Raw genomic sequence first — 22,942 nt, forward strand, 5'->3', positions numbered from 1 at the left:
CGAAGGTGGAAAAAGGAAATCCTACAAACCTGTTTAACCTGGGATTTGAATGACATGTCCTGGTCGAAGATAACACCAAGGTTCCTTACTTTGTTCTCGAAAATTAATTTAATGCCATTCAGGTCAGGTGATTGACTAAGCAATTTCATTTTCTGGATTTCTGGTCCAAAGATGAGAACTTCCGTCTTGTCTTGATTTAAAAGCAAAAAGTTTAGAGTCATTCAATTTTTTATGTCCTCAAGACAAACCTGTAATCTAACTAACCGATTAGGTTCATCAGGGTTAATGGATAAATATAACTGAGCATCGTCAGCATAACAATGAAAGTTTATCCCATGCTGTCTAATGATTTTACCAAATGGGGGCCTATATATAGTAAAAAGAATTGGTCCAAGCACTGAACCTATGTGAAGTGCCTTGAGACGACTCTGGTCATCTCAAGGCACTGGTCGTCGTGATTTTGCGCTTCATAAATAAACTTGAACTTGAACTGCAGGGTGTCAGACGCTGGCAGAGAAAGCATACATGGAACGCCACAACCAAGTGGCTGGCATCTTGTACAGAAACATCTGTGCAGAGTATTGGGACAGGGACTGGAAGCCCCAGGGTCAAATTGGGTAACTCCCCCTAAGGTGGTTGAGAATGAGAGAGCCAAGCTCCTGTGGGACTTCCAGATCCAGACTGACAAAATGGTGATGGAGAACCAACCGGACATTGTGGTGGACAAACAACAGAGGACAGCCGTTGTGGTTGATGTGGCGATACCAAGTGATGCAACATCAGGAAAATGGCTAAAGCAGATCCCAGGAAAACATCGGATATCTCAGTCCAGAAAAGAGATCTAGGAACACCTAAGATACTTCAGAACCCTCAAGCTCCCAGGCCTCTGGTAGAAGACCCAAGCTTGAAAGATTGAGACCAGCCATGTGTGTGTGCGTGTGTGTGTGTGTGTGTGAGAGAGAGAGAGAGATGTGGCAGCGGGTTGCCACAACGAAAAGAGAAGCACTCTACTATCCATCCGTCTAGATTAAGTAAAGCACATTGTTTAGCCACCAGGGAGCAGCAGAGGGTAGGACATTAGAAGCATCCACTGGATTTTTTCCCTTTTGTCATTCAGAGACCAACTTCTGACTAGTTTAAACAAAACGTCATCATTATAAAAGGTCTGGGTTCTCTTTGTAGGTTTTTTATGATGATGCTTTAAAGAAAGACAAATTCCAAATAGGTTCGGCTCCATTATTCCTCATGAAGGCTACATCAATCTGAACTATATTTCTGGCTGAAAATTAGGACAGGAAATTCCTTTGGACTTTTCTGTGAGGAGTATCTGCAGAGATGTGTGTGTGTGTGTGTGTGTGTGTGTGTGGGGGGGGGGGGGGGTCATGAAAATGATGTGGTCACAAGGAAGCTGCACGTGTCTCTGAGCTCTGGTTGTGTTTTCTAGTCTGACATGATGAAATATGTCGTTTACTTGTGGCTGGATTTGTCTCACATGAAGACATCTAGCTGACCACATGACTTTTTAGTGTAATATGTACAATTTAAGCAGTTACTTCAGTGATGACACTTCACCAACTATGGCCCCAGGAACCGTGAGTGTGTGTGTGTGTGTGTGTGTGTGTGTGTGTGTGTGTGTGTGTGAATGCATCTGCACACTCATTAAGTCATTTACAGGCAAGCCAAGATGTTTTGATGTTCAACTGAATATTTTAGGTTAAAACCAGTCCTCTACAGTCAATGTGCTGTCCTTCCTCTGGCCAGTAAAATATTTTACCAGGTCATCACCAGGGAAAGCGGCAGACGCCTCTCCCTCAGCCACAGGGTTGTAGTTCAGTTCCCCATTCAGTCTGCTACAGTTGTGTCCTTGAGCATGACCCTCCGTACCTGCTGGTGATGGTCAGAAGGACCGGTACCTGTGTACTACAGTCTAGCCTCTGTCAGTGCGCCAGAGCAACTGTGGCTACATCTTAGCTCATCACCACCAGTGTGAATGACTGACTAAAGGGCTTTGGGGGGTTCCAGGGTGCTAGAGAGTGCTGTATAAATACTGGCTGTCAGTTTTTAACCTCATTGTCCTCGTCACGACCAGTGTTCATCTGAGTCCTGCATCAGCATGTCCCTGTAGCAATGGACATTTCACCCTGTCAGGAGCAGCAGAGCTACTGCAGAATCTCCCATGAGAGCAAACATCTCAAATACCATCCAGCAGCCACTTACTGCACTACATCTATAGTACCTCTGTGACTCCAACAACATCCAGAAACAGAAACGGAACTTTCACTACCCCAGAACCACATCCCATTGTTGAGCATGGTGCTGGTAGCATCATGATGTGGCCATGGAGGATAAATGAATGCAGCTCAGCAGCGACTTAAAAAAAAACCACAGATGTGGGACAAGACTTAACCTTTCTATTCATCCCAGCTGTGAAGTATGGCAGTGGCAGAATCATGCTGTGGGGGTTTTCAGCAGGAGGGTGGCATGCTACACACAGTTCATGTTCACTGGAATATGCGCTAAAACAGAACACAGCAAGACCAAAGGTACCGATTGAAGCCATTTATTGTTTGTGCAGAGTTATGCCGACATGGAGGGGTGGGAGTCCTCTGGTGGACTCGAGTATGGACCGGACTCACATAAATGTTTCTGCTGCAGTAGTTTTAGTCAAATGTGCAAAGACTCAAAGAAAACACTCCGATTTCAGAGATGTGCACACGCGCACACACACACACACACCATACATGCATCCACTCCCACAGCGGTGAGGGCCAACACACTGGGAACAGACCAGCTCTGGTTGGGAGGAGCCATTTGGGCATTAATACCAGTGATACTTTAATTCCAGAAAACTAAATAATAGATGTGCAACTAAAGATAGTCTATGAAATCAAGAGAAAAAAAGTGTATTGGCATTCATTCACAAAAATATAAATCATCAAAAACCGCTTTAATTCTTATCGACATATCAAACATCTGATTTGAATTCCAGTAAACATGATTTTCAGGATGAAGTTTGAGGAAGCAGTAGGTACTCATGACAGCGCTTCAACAATGTTGGCTTTGGAAAACTGTGGAGATGAAGTGAATAAGTGAGGTGTAAAACTTTAATCTTCAAATGGTTTAAAGGAATGGCCTGTAGGTCAGCGTGACCTCTGACCTTTAGCCGATGACAGCAGGTTAAATCTACACACAACAGGGCAGAGTAAGTGCCACATCAGATGGTGTCTGACCGAGGCTCTGGTGAAAGTCAAGAGGAGCTCTTATGTTCAAAAATCTGAATACAGAAGAGTCCTCTGCAGCTTAGCGACTTCATCCAGGGGTGGAGGGCGAGTTTTGGCCCAAAGCAGGATTAAGAATTCAGGCGCTGGTGTCAGGAAAAATAAACCAGAGAGATGACGTCAACGTCACTGGTTTAGGGCCACGTTGGTACCATTCAAATGAATAGAATGATGTGCAAACACACACACACACACACACACACACACACACACACACACACACACACACACACACACACACACACACACACACACACACACACACACACACACACACACACACACACACACACACACACACACTATTAAAATTCATTGTGCAAAAAGCCCGTTTCTTAGTCAATATTAGTACCGAACGATTGGACGTTCCTCCAGAATTGTGTTATTTGAAGCTAATCAGAGTTCTGCTGAACGAGTTCAAACTATAAATGTGTTTAGAAAAATATACAAAAGTGATCCGATGATCTGCTGCTTGGCTTTTGTTTGACTGCAGATTGAATTTGTCTCAGTCTTCTTCGTGGGTTCAGCTCATGATCCTCTGCAGCACGGTGGTGAAGAAGTCACACCTCAGTTGGGATCTCCTCAGTAGCTGCAAGAGGACAACTCCTGTGGACTCAGCAGAGAGGAGAGGAGAGGGGAGGAGCGAGCTCCATCGGGGATCTGTGAGTCGGACCGGTCCTGCCGTGCCTTGTGTTGGGGGATCAGTGGACCCCACCGTTGTAGGACTTCCCAAACATGCTGAAGTCTGACTCCAAAAAGTGTGTGCTGACTGGCTGCTTGTACAGTGGGTTGGAGGCCTGAGAGGCAAAAGAACAGCTTATGGTTGCATTCTGTAGGAAAACCAGTGTTCTGAGTTTCTGTAGGTTATTAAGGGGCCTGCCATGTACAGTGGCAGGCCCCTTAATGTTCTGTCTCCATTTATTCTTTCGTAAGCTAGCTAGATCAGGGGAGGTATGGCGTTACTTTTCTCAGACATCACCATCTAGGTGGTGCTATTGCAAAGGTCAACACACTTTAGCTAATAACTCCTAAACCATAAGTCGCACACTCTAACTTTATATCTCTTTGATCCTTGGATGACTTTGCATCACGTTTGTATTGGCCACACCCACTTCCACCAAACTTGACTTTTGCCATGTCAAAAAAGACAGAACCTAGTTTTAGTGAGTTCTCCAACATCGTGTGGTACGGCATGGTATCAAAGTCAGACTTGGTGGATATGATCGATTCACCAAGCTAACAAAATCTAACGAAAAATAAACAGTAAAAATTATTTAATTTGTACTAGAAACAACAAACGCGTAGCGCTAGCTAGCACACGACTTCATCTCCACCATTTTTTAAAACTGATGACTAGACTTCACATCTTCATGAGGAATGAGATCTTGGCCTTGTGTATTGACTCTTATTAAGATTCACCAATAGGGGGTGCTAAAGGGTTGAAAGGTTAACATCAGTATTTTAGATTGATGGATTTCCTCTCATCTTAGCACAGATGTTCACAACCACACCCTGAAGCTATGGACGTGCGGTCTGATGATATAAGATCATCAAGGATTGTAAAGTGATGACAATCTACCAAAGCTTGGAGATCATAGAACCGTCTATTTGCGTTCTATCACCTGTGCCATTATTTCTGGACACGTCTACAGGCACACATTTTTTCTCAGCCGAGTAACGAGGTTTGCTGGTCTGCTTCTGTCAGTACAACAGACACACAGACGAACCAATCAGAGCAAGTTTAAGTTGGTTTGTTTAGCTGGCGTTGCTCAGCAAAGCGGAGGGAAATATTCTAATAATCGATGTATTAACATGCGGACATAGACTATTATGAATCTTTGAAGAAGCACAGTGCCACTCCTAAAGGGTGGCCATTGACACCCCTTGAAAATTTTGGAGCCCCCCAGGGAAGACCAGTTTTAAAAATAATATTAATGTTCACTCAAACCATAAATTCACCTTATTTATATTCAAGACATAATTGTGAAACCCAATAAAAAATTATAAACTTAATGAGTAAAGAAATAATCAGAATACAAAATGTTTTTATACGTTTCTGCTGCTTACCATCTTAAAAACGTTCATATCTGGTGAATTGAGCCGATAAATCAAACTCTAAAATAAATTTTTTATATAAAAATTCAGATAACTAAAATTTATTTTTCTGAAATGCTTGTGTTTCTCAAATTTGACTTTTGGATACATACGGTTTATTAAACATTTCTTTTGCCCCATCTGACCACCCTTAGCAAAATTTTCTGGGGGCATCGCTGGAAGCACACCATACTTGATTATAGTGGCTAGCCGCTAGCATTAGTCACTAGCGGTCGTTACATGTATTCGATCAGGGAACCTCTGGGTCAGTGTTCTGCTAATGGCGAGCTATAGCCTGATATTTGTACATTTTGGACACTTCATGACATTTTTAAACAGTAAACACTAAAATGAATGTTTCTGGTTGAAAATGGGATGATCTCGTACTCTCACTAGAGTGCAGCTCTCTCCATTTAAAGTCAAAAGGGGGTGTGACACTGTTCACCTCCCACAAGGAGGCGCAGATTCATCTCTCTTTATCTAAGGTGACGTGTCATATCGCAGCCATTTTGATTTCACCTCAAGCTATGTTGGAGTTTCTAGCACAAAGAATGGACTTTTCCTGCTGTCATCTTGAATGTAAATAAATGTTTATATTTGCTATTCTGAGTGTTTCGTGACACTGCGTATAACTTGTGTATGGAGATAGAAATATCTCCACCGGAAGTTCGCTTCCAGATTACCATCTGATCACTGGTAAATTTCCGTAGCTTGACTATCGTCGATTGCGACAGTAAATATAAGCTTTTAAAATGGAATAGCGTCCATGCAACACGAATTGTCCACGCTAAATTGTCCGAAATATTAATACGAATGATCACGAACGTTCGATTATGTGGGCCGGCCAGTTCTGTGACAGAATTGGACCACAATCGCCTGTTTCAGCTGACAGGCCTGCTAGCTTAGCACGCCCAGCTGCTAAAGTTTTGCTCTCGATTTTGGCAAAAACGGAGTAGCTACCTGCAGCTGAAAATCGCACAGCGCACCTGTGTCTTTAAAATCTGCAACTTTGCATTTGGCTTCATGGCTTTTATTATTTGCGACGTTTGTGTTTTAATGAGCCTTTTTACCGTGACTGCCAACCGGAAAGTCTGAGGAATCACACCAAGCTTTCTGCTCTGCAGGTAACGTTTACTGTAATGTTTTTTAAACTAGCAAGAGTCAGGAAGATGATGTGTAAAACTACCCTGAAATGTCTGTACCGCCCCCTAGCGGCAGGAAACTACACACTGCCACTTTAAACCAGACTAGTCAACGACGGTGAGGTAGTCGTTCTGAGGTGGGACTCGGCTTCGCTGTCTGACTTGAACCCTAGGAAGAAAAGTCTGGATCCTCCGTGGATGAGAATCACATCACAATGTAAATAAAGCATTCTTACCATTTCATATCGAGCACGTGAGCGTGCACTTTGGAAGCGAGCAAACTCTTGGTGGTCGTGTATGGTGATGACCAGTTTCCAGATGGCCAGCAGGACTATTCCGATCAGCAAGATGCTGCCAACCACTACGAGCAAAACCATGAAGGCGTCTGGAGCCCCGCCACACTCTGAGAGGAGGGGAGACAAAGCATCTCATCCAATGCCAGACATTGATGGAGCTACAGATGCTGCAGTAAAATCTTGGATCAATTTTTAAAGTAGAAATTTTGCCCGAACTCCCGCTAACAAGTGCCGCATAGTGTGTTATTCTGAAGACATCAAATTAAATAGTACATAATTACAAATCAAAATGTGAGTTTAACACTTATTTTTTCTATCGCGTTTTTTATTTTATGTTTTGTAGCTGAAATCAAAATGAAAACATTGATTTGATCGCCAGCACAGCAGAGGTGACCCTAGACTTACCCGGTTCTGCAAGAGCAGTGAGTAAGGACAGGCCGCTGGCGTGCTCGGAGTAGGTGAACTTCATGACGCAGTCGTTGTCTGTCTTATACAAACAAAGCACAGCATCGGGCTCTTTCGTTTCTGAGGAACAAGGACAAACAGAGGACATGTTCAGGAAACTAATTAGAGACAAGTTAGTTTGTCTGCAGCCTGAAAGCCTTTGCTGTCCAATCACAAAAAGCCCTGGGATCAGGTCCCAAGACTCTCCGCCTTCAGACCCTCCTCTACTTCACCCACAAAGCATCTGGAATGTACATATGGAGTCTATCAAGGCTGCTCAGATGGTCGAAATAGCTGAAATGCTCTGAAACACATCAGATCTGGTCTGGTGCCACACCGGGCCACTAAGGAACGTGTCCAACTACCGCAGCGCAGTCACTAAACCATCAGATGATCATTAATACAGGTCTGGACATCACCGACAGCTCACCAACAGAAACATGGGGGTGTAGAAGCAGGAACTAAGCACAGGCTCCGCCTCCTGGAGGTCCGTAGGTACTCATGAGTAGGGATGCACCGATCAGGTTTTTTGCTGCCGTTCACCGATACCGATCATGTGGATTGGCCAGAAATTTTCTACAACATTATAATGAGTGCTACAAACTACATAATCTGGGAATAAAGGAAATGTAACCTAATCTAAAATGGTCTGTATTAGGGTTGTCACGGTGTGAAAATTTAACCTCACGGTTATTGTGACCAAAATTACCACGGTTTTCGGTATTATCGCGGTATTTTTTTTAAAAGGGCTACATTTTCACACAATTAAATAAACCCTGTATGTCAGGAAATATTGTCCTCAGTTTGTATCTAAATTTAGCCTAAAATGTGTTATTTTGTAATTAAGTTGTTTATTTGTTTACATTTTTTCCCTTTAGTCTTTAAAATAACAATATTTGCCCATAACTTCTTATTTTTTGTCTGTTTGATGTCATCATTTAAAAATATTAGATCACATGATACTCAGTACTCAAGTAGCCTTCTAATCAGATACTTTTTTACCCTTACTTGAGTAATAAACCCTATATCAGGAAATCTTGTCCTCGGTTTGTGTCCTTCCAGTGAGCTTTGCAGATGTGGGAAAATGTCATCAGGCAGTAATCATTGTTAAATTCATAATTATTCTCGGAGAGAGACCAACTCTTATCTGCCCCTGGGAGCCCCGTAATGCATAGCGTCATTTCAGCATGGGGGTGTCCGCGACACGGTTTATATGCAGGTAGCGGCGCTGCGGCTGCTTTATATAGCGACTCGTTGCATTCTTCCTCAACCCAAATCCTCGGATCACGCATTTTAGCTAAAACGCTAACGTTAGCTTGCCTTGCGTTGACTGTAGAGTTGTGGGTGATGGTCACGCAGATGTGTCATGAGATTTGAAGCATTGCTGCCTTTCACAGACACTTTTTCTGCACGTGCTGCAAACAGGATAGCCGTCTTCTATAAACTCCCTCGGCATTCTTCAAATATCCAAAAGATGCCCGTATTTCCGACTTTGTCTTCTTTGAGGGATAAAAAATGTCCTCCTGAGCGCTGCCGTCTCCTCCTTTGACCATTATTTCAGCTTTAGCTTCAAGAAAGTTTTGGTCGTAAACAAAAAAGCGTGCATGTGCCGCCGGCAACTTCAGCCGATGATACGGTGGCTGGTAAGGGTCACCGCGCCTACACCGCAGCCACGGTAACCCACCAAGATAATATAGTTTTTAAAAAAACAAGACGGTTATTATTATTGTCAACTTTTTTTTTTATCGGGGTTTACTGCTACACCGGTTACCGTGACAACCCTACCTGATCGGTCTGCTTTGATCTGTTTTGAAAATTCAGATCAAAACCGATAGGGGCGCTATCGGCCGATTACGATCAAATGCCGATCCATTGGTGCATCCCTACTCATGAGGGAGGAGGCGAATGTCTGCTTAGAGCGGGGCAGGTGTGGCTGTGAGACACCTGCTTCATAATAACCAAACTGAGCTCCAGACACGGAGCAGAATGTGCAGAAACCAAAAAGGTCCACAATTCTGCTTTTTCAGACCAATAACCACCATCCCCTCTGAAATCACCGGTCTAAATCAGCAATGACCTATAACCCTGCTCATCTGTTGTTTACATTAAACCCCACTGTTTAACCAGTGACCCGTCACAGTGAGCTGAAGGGACAAGGTCAACCTGAACAGAAAGCTAGCTAGCGTCAACCTCACTTCCAGCTAACACACCAGCAGGAGCGAGACGTGTCTGCTTAAAAGACTTCGACTGAGCAAGATTCAGACAGGACATCTCATAAAGTGACTCGTCTTAAGGTGATGGTCTAAATCAGGGGTTCTCAATCCTGGAGGGCCAGAATTGCTTGAAATGCTCTTCAACTACCTATGGCAACCAATAAATTAAACGCTATTTCAAAAAATTAATAAATCACTTCTGAAATGTACATTCCTGGAAAAACCTCATCCAATCATTCTAAATGTCCCTTCTAATTGAGTGGATCATGATCCCAGTGAGTCGTGGTGGATGGCTGCTTATACTGAGCCAGGATCCTCTGGAGGTTTCTTCCTGTTAAAAGGGAGTTTTCCTCTCCACTGTCGCTGCATACTTGCTTAGTTTGAGGATTGCTGTAAAGACTCTGACACTAGTCAGTGACTCGATGCAACCTGCTGGGTTCCTTATATAGGAAACTTTTTACTGATTGGCTTAATGACCTGACCTGTATTGGAATGTTTACTGTGTGAAGTGACTTGAGACGATTCTTGTCATGATTTGGCGCTTTATAAATAAACTTGAAATGAATTGATTTGAATCCCTCCATCAAACGTCTCTGATCGCCCCTCCCCTCTTCTTTAATTTTATGCTGTCCAGTTGTATGTTCATTAGCTACTTTAGGGGTACTCCATCTATTCATGAATTCAGGATCTGAAATTTCTTTAAAAGCCACCTACTCCTGCAAGATTTATGTGGGTCCCATAGGACCCCAATCAAATGCAGGGGTTTAGGATGGATCTCAGAGTTGTTTCTTTTTAAGTGTTGCTTGTGTGAACGGTTTTCTCTAAAGCTTGGTTTATGCTTGACGCGTCCGCGAGGTTCGCACGGCTCCGCGCGGCAAAATTGCGTCATTTTAACAACCACGCCCCTCCACCGCGCCTCCGCACGGGCCAAACTTTCCGCACCGCGCACCGAGGAAATTTTCTAACCACGCGGACGGTCGGACACGGAAAAACATGGCGGACTGGCAAGAACTAGTATGGTAGAGGTTCGTAAATATAGACATTAGTATGATTCAGCTCTCAGAGATCACCGTGATCAACATGTTGTTAATAATTCTTGGAGAGAAATAGCTCGCACTGTCGGAAAAGACGAGGACGCTGTTAAAAATGCTGGAATGCCATGTTGTAAACAACAGTAATTTTTACTTCTACTATGGTGTAGTGTTGGATGCATGCCGTAGAGCTCCATGCTGCCCCCTACAGTTTGGGAGAATATTGGCTCACCGCAGAGACAAGCCACATGAACCATAAACGCTGCGAGTTGTGAAGCGCGTTCCATCCGCGAGCCGCATCACCAAGTGGAAAGTAAATGCGTCAAGCATAAACCAAGCTTAAGAATGTCTATCCTACCTTCAATGGAAGTCCCACTGATGCAAGAGAAACAAACAAGGAAACTGAGAACCTTTGCAAATGTTTTGAGACACTGTGGAAACTCCCTGAACGTAACTGATAGCCAGCTGCTGCAGCCTTGTGAGAAACCAGCTTCTGGTGTTAAACGTCTCTCGTGTGCTAGGTGAGTATTTACCCACCAAGGTTCTCCACTGTGACGATTTTGTCCTTGCACAGGCGCTGACAAGTCTGGTTGTCTGCGAGTCTCCCAGAGTTAAACAGTCGACATTCGATGCACTCCCTGAAGCAGAGGAAAGTTACGCGTTACTGCAACTACCATGCTTACATTTGTTAAACCAGGAAAAAGTCAAACCTCAGACTCAGATGCAGCAGAAAAACCTAGTTTGGTTGAGAAATAAATACTTCAGGATATAGAAGCTCCCTAAAATACATCAATATTAAATAATGAGCAAACTCTTTTTTGTCCGAGTAAAACAGAAGCAGACGAGTGACTAAAACAGCTTCAAATAAATAAATGTGATATAAAAGAAAATAAACATGGCAGGACAAATATTTACAAAACCTGGGATGTTTCTACAGAAAATGCTTCATGCTTTCATCTCCAACATGCGGCTGATCACAGAGCGGATTATCTGAACAACCCTGCGAGAGGACTGCGTATGCATGACCTTTGACCTGTTGTACTGACCGACACTGACGGTTTGGTTTCCCACCTCATCCATCTCCACTATCATGAACCGCCTACTTTAAAACAGTCTATGTGGGGTTTCAAAGACAGAAAAGTGATTTTGTGTCTCGTCCTTCTGAATGTCTTTACCTCTTAGTCCCGCAGGCGTCGGGACAGGTGGGGCATTTTTCACAGGTGTCGCCAAAAGCCCCCGGCTCAGTGCACTGACAGTGTCCACACACACAGTTTCCCCGGCCGCTACACATGTTCCCGTCATCGGAGATGCAGGACGAAGTCTCGGTGGAGCAGTTACAGTTGTCTCCGATGAAGCCGGCGTGGCATTTACACTCCCCACAGTCACATTCCCCGTGTCCTGGGAAACACAGGAGCAGACGTGGAGTCAGTGGTTGCAGATCGCTGTGGAAAAACTACAGGGTCACCCAAACAAATGCTCGGGATATTTTCTTGTTTTACAGAGTGGAAAAGCTCCTTCACACAGTCTTACTCATCCAGCACAGCACTACAGATGCAAACGTTGAATGTGTCTTCATTTTGTTTGTACAACTGTTGTTAAATCTAACCAGAGGGAGCCGTCATCTCGGTCAGACAGGAGGACTTCCCCTCTGCGAGCCTATTTAACACATATAGAGTAGACAGGAAAAAGACTGGGTCGAAACAGGCTGAAGAAAATAGTTTTAAACATTAATTAGGCCGAGGCTGCTTTAAGACGAAAGGTAGCAGCTTTTAGACAGTCATGATGCTTTTATCAGACACCAGGTGTGACCTGGAGAGGGGCAGCATGCACCAGGATCACCCAGCCTCTGGCCTCTCTCTTCCACTAGTGGGAAGGTCACTTGGGTCACTTGCGAGTGGCTGCCGCTTCAATGGTGTGTTCCAAGCTGACAGAAGCTGATCTTCATTATGGTCAGAAACACTGAGCCTGAACATCTCACTCAAAGGACTTTCTGCAGGACGGTGCAGGTGTGAGGTACACTATTTCATTTACAAACTATATTTTAATTTTAAAATAATCGAATATTTATTTTGACGGGCACGACGCTGGGTTTATGTTAACCAACCAATAGCTCCACTGTTGTGGATTGCCACAGTCCTCTTGGCACAGCGAGGCTGGCGCTAGGGCTGGACGATACAGAAAAAAAGTATATAGATACATTTTTTTATATTGATTGATGATAGGGTTTTTCCTTTCTAACTTAATAGTCACACAGAAACGAGTATTGTCTTTTTTAGCTTTGCAAAGGGCAGAGAGCAATGGAGAAGTTCAACAGGATACAGTTGTGACTCCACTCTAGTGCCCAAGTCCAAACTTCTCCCCTGCGTGGCTCGTTTTAATTGAGCATAGAAACACATGGGAGTGGTTACACATCACAATGATGTGGTGTGGTAAGATTGCATTCAATCAGCTGCAACGTGAGTTGGAACTGAAACATAATGCTCCAGACACAAAACTGTGGGTGACTGTGTGTGAATGTGGGTGAATCGTCAGAATGGGGAACAAACATGTACATGTAGCGATACATATAGATTTATATCTATATTTCAAATGTGGCGTAGATTTAGCTTGTTTATGATCTTATATTAATTAATTGGGGCACTGCCCAGTTTTGTCTGTGTGAACTGGGACACTGGACTTAATATTTTTCAGGGATGTGTATTTTTGAAATTCTGGCGATACAATACATATCACGATATATTGCGATACATTCAGTCAGACGTTACAAGCAATTTTTTTACTGAATTTATTGGAAGAATGTTCAATAAACAGTCCAAACTGATACGTAACATGTTTAACATGAGGTATCTGAACCATGATGGAGGGATTTACATTTCAATGGTGGAAACAAAACCTGTTGCACACTGCTGCCAACTAGCGGGTGGCGATTGAATCGCACAAAACAAAAAGAAAATACACAAATGTTTGCATGTAAATTCTTTCAAGAATTAGATACACGGCTTTTGAATATTGATGTAGTAATCGCAGGAAAAAATATCACGATATATTGCCATATCGATATTTTCTTACATCCCTAATATTTATATCTTCTCAAAGTTAACACCGCATTTTAATCCGAAACTGAGTTCTTGTCAGAATGTGCCGGCTATTCTCGAGATTGCTAGGCAATAATCAGGCATGATTTAAGTTTTGTGAATTTATTACAAACATCAGTTGTGACACTTGACAAAGAGAACCAAACACAGCTTATTGTTTCATGCATGAGAATAAGTAAGTGGATAAACACAAGGCTTTATGGCAGTGCTATGACATAACTAGTCTGTAATAAAAGTGGAACTTTGGTAACACATAGGATTATAGCAATTATTAGGAATAACTTCAGTAAGGAGAACAAGTGAGTGTGTGTGTGTGTGTGTGTGTGTGTGTGTGTGTGTGTGTGTGTGTGTGTGTGTGTGTGTGTGTGTGTGTGTGTGTGTGTGTGTGTGTGTGTGTGTGTGTGTGTGTGTGTGAATAAGGATTTGTGTGCAGCAGAGAAAGAAGATCAATCTTGAGAGATAAATGAGAATTTGGATCGAAAATAACAAGCCATAAAGTCTAAGTCTGAATTCACTAATCGGGTTTAGCAGGAAAAGTCATCCAGATGAAAATGATTCACAGACCTTTTCTCCATCGCCAAAGAGGTCAAAGTCAGTTTTATTGTCAATTCTACCACATGTGCAAGACATACAGAGAAATGAGGTGTCCTATGGGCTGGAATTCAGCCGGTCCAGAAGCTTGAATGCAGCCTTAAGGGGCCGTAGGACTTTTTGGCACCTCAACGGTGTCTGGGGTTCAGGAGAATCTTGTTCCCCGTGCATGGCTGCACTTTAGGTTCCTTCACTTCAGCGGCCTCGAAACGTGGAATTCAGATCGCTGGCCCAAATTATTCCAAACGGAGCCGAATCATCAAACTGTTCCAAATTGCTCTTACTCTTAATGTGAAAACTTGACGAAAATGCAGACTTCCGGTTGAGCGTGGGACGTCAAAACAAAACAACGGAGTAGCTTTGAAGTTTTACCGTAACTTTTGAGAGCTAATCACTTGAATGCGCCGGGTTCTGCTGGGCCAGATGGAAAACAGCCTGCAGGGAATGAGCTTAAGGCATCCTTTGTTCTTAAACTGCCGCCACAAGGTTCGGATGGGTGCTTATGTAACCTTTTGGGCATGCCCACCTGTATCTTACTCAAAAACCACTGGAGGGCACTGTGGCTCTTCCAAATAAACTCTACTTTCTCCAAGATGGAAAAATCCATGATCACAATTTAACACAGGTATTCATATAAAGCCTCAAAAAGTATTACTTTAGCATCAAAGTATTACTTTAAACGGGAAAGAATAAAATTCATGTCTTAAAACTGAACAGTTTTACCATTAGCATGAATTTTAACTGGAGAAACACCAAATGACAGAGGTTTCAAATAAAAGAAAACCCAAAACAAACAGTTTAGGTCGGTGGCTGATAAGATTTTAACTTAGAGCACCTTGATTTCTATTTTAAGGGTGAACAACCTAAACACCTTCTTTGATTATAGATAAACAGAAAAATACCAGGGTTTTGTTAAAAGCGAGATCCTGGACTTTTCCAGAATGACCTTGAGAAGTTTTACGAGCACCCGGCCTGGGGTGGATGAGTCAGTTATTGGCAGGTTGAGGTAAGACAGACCAAGTCCTGATAATGTCCGGCTTAACAAGTCACTTGGTAAAATTTACGTTCCTGGGAGAAAAATGTAAGAGTTAACCAGAATGCCCAACTGTGGGCCAGTTTCAAATTCCCCTCTTTATTTCCTTCTGCTGAATGTGAAAGAACCCTTTGTGTGACAATGTTATTGTTCTTTACCGTGTAAACCCATACAAAATTAACCTGAGGATATAAAATGTGGATTTCCGCTACAACATACATGGTCACACATATGATGAGATAAATGGTATTAAAAAAACCCTAAAATTCGATATCGATAATTGTTGAAAAATATTTTTTAAATTGTGGAAAATTTATTTTATGTGCACCCCTGGCCATTTAATTTTTGGTAGTTTTATTTTTTTCTTCACCTGTTCTTGCTGAGACATCTTTGTGCATTATGCCCTGCGTTGTTTGAGAGGGGAGGACCTTGTGACGTGGCATGCAATTCATCTGTGGCTTTGATTGGTTAGGAGTAGGTAGTGAGTCTAGTATGCGGCTACCTGATCATAATGAAGATGGAAACTTTTTTATCAAAGTTTTATCGACCCATTCTTTTTTCTATCGCACCGCATGTCTATCGATAGATATTGAACTATTGAATTATCGTCCAGCCCTAGCTGGCACTGTGGGAAATGGTGGACTCGGCCAGTCAAGCAGCTGCTTCGGAGCCCAGAAGATGTCGTTATCCTTCTTAGAAGAGGGGCGACCATAAAAGATCTAAAACCAGAGTGAGTTTAGGTGAAGCCTACCACAGGTGGAAGTCAAACCAAAAATGAAACCATTTCCTCGCTGCGTTAGTCTTTTTAACACCTTAATCTAACAGCTGAAATGCCTCCCCAGCCTTCCTTAGTGTCTACAGGAGTGATTCATCACTAGATTAAACAACTCAGTTGTGTTCGTGACCTGAGAGATGCAGGAATTGTGCTAGAAGCAGACTGCAGCACCAGGTATGTCAACTACACTTTACTAAGACTAACAGGGACTGGACTGACACTCTGAAGTTGCAAGTGAAAATGTCTGGCCACGGGGGGCGGTGGGGGCTAAGTGACTTTTCATTTACCCTATAAAGTAATTTTAGTACATACTGGCTCAAAAAATGATTTAAAAGTATAAAACGGCTTTACCAAGTGAAGGCACCAGAGAGGAGTGGCATATGGCTGACTCGCACCACCATGGTGGGAGGACTGTGTCCTTAAATGACTGTTCTGGCTCCAGACAGTGATGTGGTTCTCTCTCCTGTAAGTGAGAGGAGAATGAAAGAAGAGCAAATGCAGCTGCTCTCCCGTGGCCTTATTATCCAACAGGTCCTGACTAGTCGCTAGCAGAGCTGGAGTCCATAAACACTCTCCAGCTCCTAGGCTCACTGGGTGAGGGTGGGGTGGGTAGTTAAAAACATCCTGCTGTATTTTAGCACAACTACAGATTTCTAGGACTTTGAGACATCCTTGGCTGTACGGGTCACAAAGCATAAATGTTCTCCACGTCTACTTTGCTGCTACTTAAAACTACCCGAGTCGAGGACCCAGGCTGAGGGATAGTTAGGTCTGACACCAGCATGTGTTGACCTGAGGTGACTTGTGCTGAGATGGCAGTTTATAAACAAACTCGACTGAATCAGCAACTGTGCAGTGGGTCAGATGAGTTTAATGCAACATCAGGTCGGTGTAGGGAGGACTGGTCCAGGCCAGAATACAGGGAGTTGCAGTAGTCCAATCGGCAAGACACGAACAGATGGATGACATGTTCGAGGACATTAGCAGGAAGATATGGCTTCACCTTTGCTATCTGCCTTAAATGATAAAAACCTGATTGGACCACTGCACTCACTTGTCTGTGAAGATTCAAAGAACCGTCCAAAAACACACCAAGGTTTTGTAATACAGGCTTTTAGAAAACCAGAACAAGGACCAAGAGGACTAACGACGTTGTTTAAAAGATTAGGACTGCCAAATAGTAAAATTTCCGTTTTTTGACTGTTGAGCTAAAGAAAATTAATGGGCATCCATTGTTTGACACTTTTTAAGCATTTCAGTAATGAGCCAATTGACCTGGCATCACTAAGTGGCAAATAGATTTGAAGGTCATCAGCGAAACAGTGAAAAGTAATTTTATACTTCTCAAAAATAGAGCCTAAGGGGAGCATATACAAAGAAAAAAGTGCTGGACCCAAAATGGAGCCCTGAGGCACCCCACATGTCAGAGGTGTTGTTTTTTTTGTTATTCAAGTTTTTTATTAAGTTTTCCAAATTTTTACATACAAACAAAAACAAAATGACTGACTGGGACCAGGAAACGGGACCACACCAGTCCAGTTCTGGCCTCCCTGCACTGGCTTCCGATTTGCTATCGCTCACAATTCAAAATACTCGTCTTTGTTTATCATTTCTTCCAGGGTGGTGGTCCCCCCTATCTGGCCACTCTCCTGAACAAACATTCCCCATCACGCGCTCTGCGCTCCTCTGACCAAGGCCTGCTCGCTGTCCCTTGGTCTAGGTGTCGTACCCGTGGGGACCAGGCTTTCTCAGTCCTAGCACCGTTACTCTGGAACCAGTTGCCACCCTCAGTTAGGCTGTCCCCTTCTCTGCCAGTCTTTAAGAATCACCTAAAAACACACCTCCTCCACTTGGCGTTTCCAGAACATGTTTGATTTTGGCCCTCTTTTATGTTGAATCCATTCCACAGTTTTCATTGGTACACTCAATCCATCCACTCAATCCAAATGTGTTTCACACATTTGTCCTTTACCGGACTGTTTCATCTATCTTGTAATTTCCATTTTGTACTCTGTAATTTGTATTTTGTAATTTGAATTTCTTTTATTGTTGATTTATTCGATATATTTACTTAACTGTAGCATGTTCAGCGCTTTGGGCTTCCTGACAGGGTTGCGGAAGGCGCTTTATAAATAAAGCTTTGATTGATTGATTGATTGATTGAAAATATCCAAATAACCCCCCCATACAGCACTGGTTAACTCAAAACCACTCACAACTACCATTCATAATAATTTCAAAACATGCTATCCAACCACTTTTATATCTTTTTACCAATAAAAAACTAAAATTCATTCCAAGTTTCAAAATATGGGTCTTTTTTTCCCTTCATTTTAGCAATTAGTAGTTCATAAGATGCAATCTCCGTCATCGTTACTATCCAGTCTCTGTAAACAGGTGCCTCAGAACTTTTCCATTTACGCAGTATAACTCTAGCTGCTGAAATAAAACCTGTAAGAGCTAGGGCCCCTGCCGTTGTAGATATATTCGGTATACCAGACAAGTCTCCTAGTAAACAAAGTAGAGCAGTTTCCGGGAGTGGAATACCCAACCACTCTTGCATTGTATTCAGTATTTTTTTCTAAAAAGGTTGAACAACATAGCATGACCACATAGAATGAATAAAAGTACCTTCCTGCCTTTTACATTTCCAGCATAAATTGTTCTTCATTAAACCCATTTTATAAAGACGGGCCGGTGTAAAATAATATCTGTGGATTATCTTATAATGTGTCAGCTTTCCCCGTGCTTCCCTGGTAACCATCCCGTATTGGACATTATCCTTTGCCATGAATCTCTATCCAACCTTATGCTTAAATCCCTCTGCCAAACATGCCTTAAGCCATCATAATTTCCATATAATACTTTGGCTGCCATCTTATAAAACATAGATGCTGACTGATACTTTTCTGCCAATTTTAAATAGAGTTGTACAACATTGTCCTCTTCAGGCAGCTCCTTAACCAAACTGTCCAAGCTACTTCTTATTTTGAAATATCTCCATAAGTTACCTATATTGTCCATGTTAAATTGTAGCCTCAAGTCCTGATAAGATTTCACTGTTCTGTTGTTGATTAGATCCTCTAATTTTCTCATATCCCTCTCTCTCCACAAATTCCAACAGATGACTTCCTTTCCCACCCTTATTGCTGGGTTATACCAAATTGATGAGTATAATTGTTTATACTGGGATATCTTTAACCATTTGTGGAGTTTGATCCAGATATTTTTAGAATGCTGTAATATTGGATTATTCTCTTTATGCTCAGTGACCTTCTTTTGTGCTCTTTTTTTGTGACACAGCTTCTAAAGGCCAAAAGGGAGCAGTAAATTCTTTTTCTATAGCTACCCATCCTAAATAAGTGTCCTCTTTACCACCATGTTTTGTTAATTTAGCCACTTCAAAGGTAATGTTATACAGCTCCACATTTGGCAAAGCAAGGCCCCCATCCCTTCTTGTTACATACATTTTTTGTTGATTTATCCTTGGTTTCTTTCCATTCCATAGATATTCCTTTACCATCTGATTATATTGATAATAATACTCTTCACTTATTGAGATTGGAAGCATCATTGATAAATAATTAAATTGTGGCACAATCACCATTTTAATGGTATTAATTTTTCCCCATAATGTTAAATTCAGTACTTTCCATTTCTCCAGACTGTACTTTATCTTAATAAGGAGAGGAGCCATATTAATGTGCAGAGGTGCTGTTTTTGAAGTAAAAGGCCCCAAATTAACGGAAAATGACCTCTTGTGAAGGTAGGATTTAAACCACTGGAGAACAGCACCTCGGAGACCAACGCATGACTCTAGGCGGGACAACAAGATGCAGTGATCAACGGTGTCAAAAGCAGCCGACAGATCAAGTAAAACCAAAGCTGCTGACTGGCCCGAATCAGCAATTAAAAGAAGTGTCTGGTTTCATTTAGTCACCCGCACCACCAGCTTCCCCTAGTAAGTCGTGTTACTGATTCTGTAGCAAGACGCTCACAAGCTCTACTTGATCCTGAAGGTGACTACCCAGCCTTTCTAGTTCCACAAGGTTAACTGTGAAGAAACAATCAGCCAACACAGCTTTCCTATACATGTAAATATATAGTCTGGCCACGGCCTACAGAGCTCAGTCTTGGGACGAATTGTCTTTCAATTCATCTATGCGCACACTTGGACAGTGCTACAACCAATCAGAGCAACAAACAATGTGACATAATCACCGCTATGGAAATTAGTCCACCATGCACTATCAAAGAACAAGCAAATACATCTTTTTCAAAGGACAGCTCTAGTGCTAAGCTCCCCAAACATCTAATATATCCTAAAACTAAATTCCCCTGAGCTACCAGCTGGATTTAAGCTTTAACGTGTTCTGCTTGTTTCATTTCTGCCATGTTGGAGGTAAATAGATGAGAAAATTCTTCCACCTCTGTGTTTTTTCATCAGAAACTATCATCAGGAATTGTGTGTGTGTGTGTGTGTGTGTGTGTGTGTGTGTGTGTGTGTGTGTGTGTCTGTGTGTGTCTGTGTGTGTCTGTGTGTGTGTGTGTGTGTGTCTGTGTGTGTCTGTGTGTGTCTGTGTGTGTGTGTGTGTGTGTGTGTGTGTGCGTGCGTGCGTGCGTGCGTGTGTGTGTGTGTGTGTGTGTGATACTGTTATGGCCCATTTCTGAGAGGAGCCTGGCTGAATATTTGAAAAGCTTGTGGTGTAGTTTATCAGGATGACACAAAAGGGGAGGAGTCTCTGTAGAAACTCCTGGGAGACACAGCCATGTTGGACTACTTTTATGGGATTGGAGCAAACTGCAAAAGTTAGATTTATCAGTATTGTTCCTAGTGGTCCTGGTTCTGAAGCAGCAGAGCAGCCCCAGACCATAACACTACCACCACCATGTCTGACTCCAGACAGAAAGGGACACTCATCTCCCAGATGCTTAGGCTCTGGTCCCATTAGTTCAGACGAGATTTCCCCACAAGTCTCAGGATAATTTTTTTTTTCAATTTTGTACTTGTGTGCGAACATGTTCCTAAATATTAGAAAACCTCAGACCATGCGTACGAACAGCATCTAGTGGTAGAGCGGAGGAACCGCATGTATGTAAATGACTGAGAATGTACACGAGCACATGGGTGCGTACAGGTGGGATTTATCATCAGACGACTGCAGGGGAACATGCGTCTGAGAGGCCACCGCACGTTTCATAGATCAGGGTTTTGACCATTCATACGAACATTCTAAATTTCAGCCACAGGAAGGAATGCAGGAATATTTGATGAATGAGGGCCCTGATCTTTTCTGCTCCGGAGCAGCTTGTTTAAGGAGGAAAAGTGAGCCACGCCAGCACTTTCTCACCCATGGGGCGTGTTGCCCTTGACATGGATGCTACTACCCAATCATACATTTGGACTCTAATTATAACAGCCACATTGAAACACATGATTACTGAGTGAGAGAGAAGTCGGGGTATGGTCTGGGAGCTAGCTGACAGAACTGAAATAACAAGTCAGTCAGCAGACGCTAAAAGGGTCAAAATGACCTCGAATTAAACTGTCAGAGCAACTGTAGCCAACAAACCTTCTCAGGGATGATTATTTTCATAGTGCTGAAGATCGAGCGTCAATCCGGTCGTCCTCATTCAGCTCAGCCTGTTTCAGACCTAGCACGCTGCCCCTCCCCGCCCCTGCCAAGCACTCTAGATTATAATAGTAGCTCCTTAAATTGCAGCTTGACAGCAGAACAATATCCCCATAGAACACTTAATTACACTCCCAGCCTCAGGATGAGATTACAGTCCAGTCGTGGGCTCAGGCGGGCCTGAGGCTACGTGTCTCTCTGTGCTTTGGTAAAATCAGCAGAGGCGACTCTCATTATGAGTGACAGCTGCAGAGTGGAATGAGGATCGTTTCCTCTCCAGAAGCCATCTGAAAACATCCACGCTTGAGATAAGCCAGCTCTGAAGGGACTGGAGCTGTCTCAAAAACACTTCAACATGTTCCCGCCCATCAGCAAGCTGCTGAACGCAGACGTGATTCTCCACAGAAGGAAGAAAACACAAAGCAGAGAAACCCTGGGAGTTCCCCCGGACCGTCGTTCCTCTCTGGAGAGACGGCAGCTTCTCTAAATGAGGACAAACCACTGATGGGGCAGACAATTTTCCATCCAATGTCTCCAAACAGGAAGCAGAGAACTCTCCAACACCACAGAATTGAGCAGAAGTCTAGATCCTGTCACTCTCGTTTGCTCTAGAGTCTAGACTGTCAGCTCACTTTGGGGCAGATGAGTGAGAGTCACAACAGTTGCCTCCTTCGGTCCTCTTCATGTACACACAGATTGTCCCCTGGTGAGCAGTCACTTCATTCTAAGTTGAACACAAACGGACCTTCCAACTTGAGGCTGATAGTTAAGGCTGAGTCATGCTTCTCCGTCTGCGTCAGCGGGGAGACACGCAACGCAATTATCCGTCCTTGCGTAGGGCCCCGGCAGGCACGCAAGTACGTACGGAGTCGAGCCCACTTTTTTAAACATTCGTCGAACGAGACGGACAACGTAAGCTTGTGATTGGTCAGGACGCTGCTGTCGTCTACACCGCCGCCATTGCGCCCTCAAAAACATAAAGAGAGCCGAGGATAACTAGCGGCAGACACGGAGCAGCTTGAAGAATACCTCGTGAAAAAACTCTAAAAATATGAACATTTAATTCCCCGTGACTGGAGGAGTGAAAAGATGTGCAGCAAGCGTTTTATTTGTGGACGGAAATGACAGGAAACATGGGTTTAGAGGTGGCGAGCGCATGAAGAGGTGGAGGAGAATGAGAGACAAATTTGTCCGTGTTAAAAAGTCTCTAATATACAAAAAACACAATATAAACACACTATCTTGGACCGATACATGACAGGATACCACAGAACAGCACTACACCCTCTGCTGTCCTGGAGGGGAATTGCTTTGCAA

At 43.1% G+C, this 22,942-nt stretch overlaps 1 protein-coding gene across 1 annotated transcript in view; it reads right to left on the reverse strand.

Annotated features, from left to right (window-relative positions):
• Window positions 1-2,544: 2,544 nt before the first annotated feature.
• itgb5 (integrin, beta 5) overlaps window positions 2,545-22,942 on the reverse strand; it is a 56,286-nt gene continuing 35,888 nt past the window's right edge. Inside the window, exons 12-16 of the mRNA XM_015965748.3 lie at window positions 11,674-11,896; window positions 11,036-11,136; window positions 7,216-7,335; window positions 6,751-6,917; window positions 2,545-4,075 (exon numbers count right to left, since the gene is read on the reverse strand). Of these exons, the coding sequence (XP_015821234.1) occupies window positions 3,980-4,075; window positions 6,751-6,917; window positions 7,216-7,335; window positions 11,036-11,136; window positions 11,674-11,896 (707 nt within the window). The 3' untranslated portion in view covers window positions 2,545-3,979. The remainder of the gene's footprint in view (window positions 4,076-6,750; window positions 6,918-7,215; window positions 7,336-11,035; window positions 11,137-11,673; window positions 11,897-22,942) is intronic.

This window comes from Nothobranchius furzeri, chromosome 14 (assembly GCF_043380555.1).
Source record: "Nothobranchius furzeri strain GRZ-AD chromosome 14, NfurGRZ-RIMD1, whole genome shotgun sequence".
Classification (NCBI taxonomy): Eukaryota; Metazoa; Chordata; class Actinopteri; order Cyprinodontiformes; family Nothobranchiidae; genus Nothobranchius; species Nothobranchius furzeri.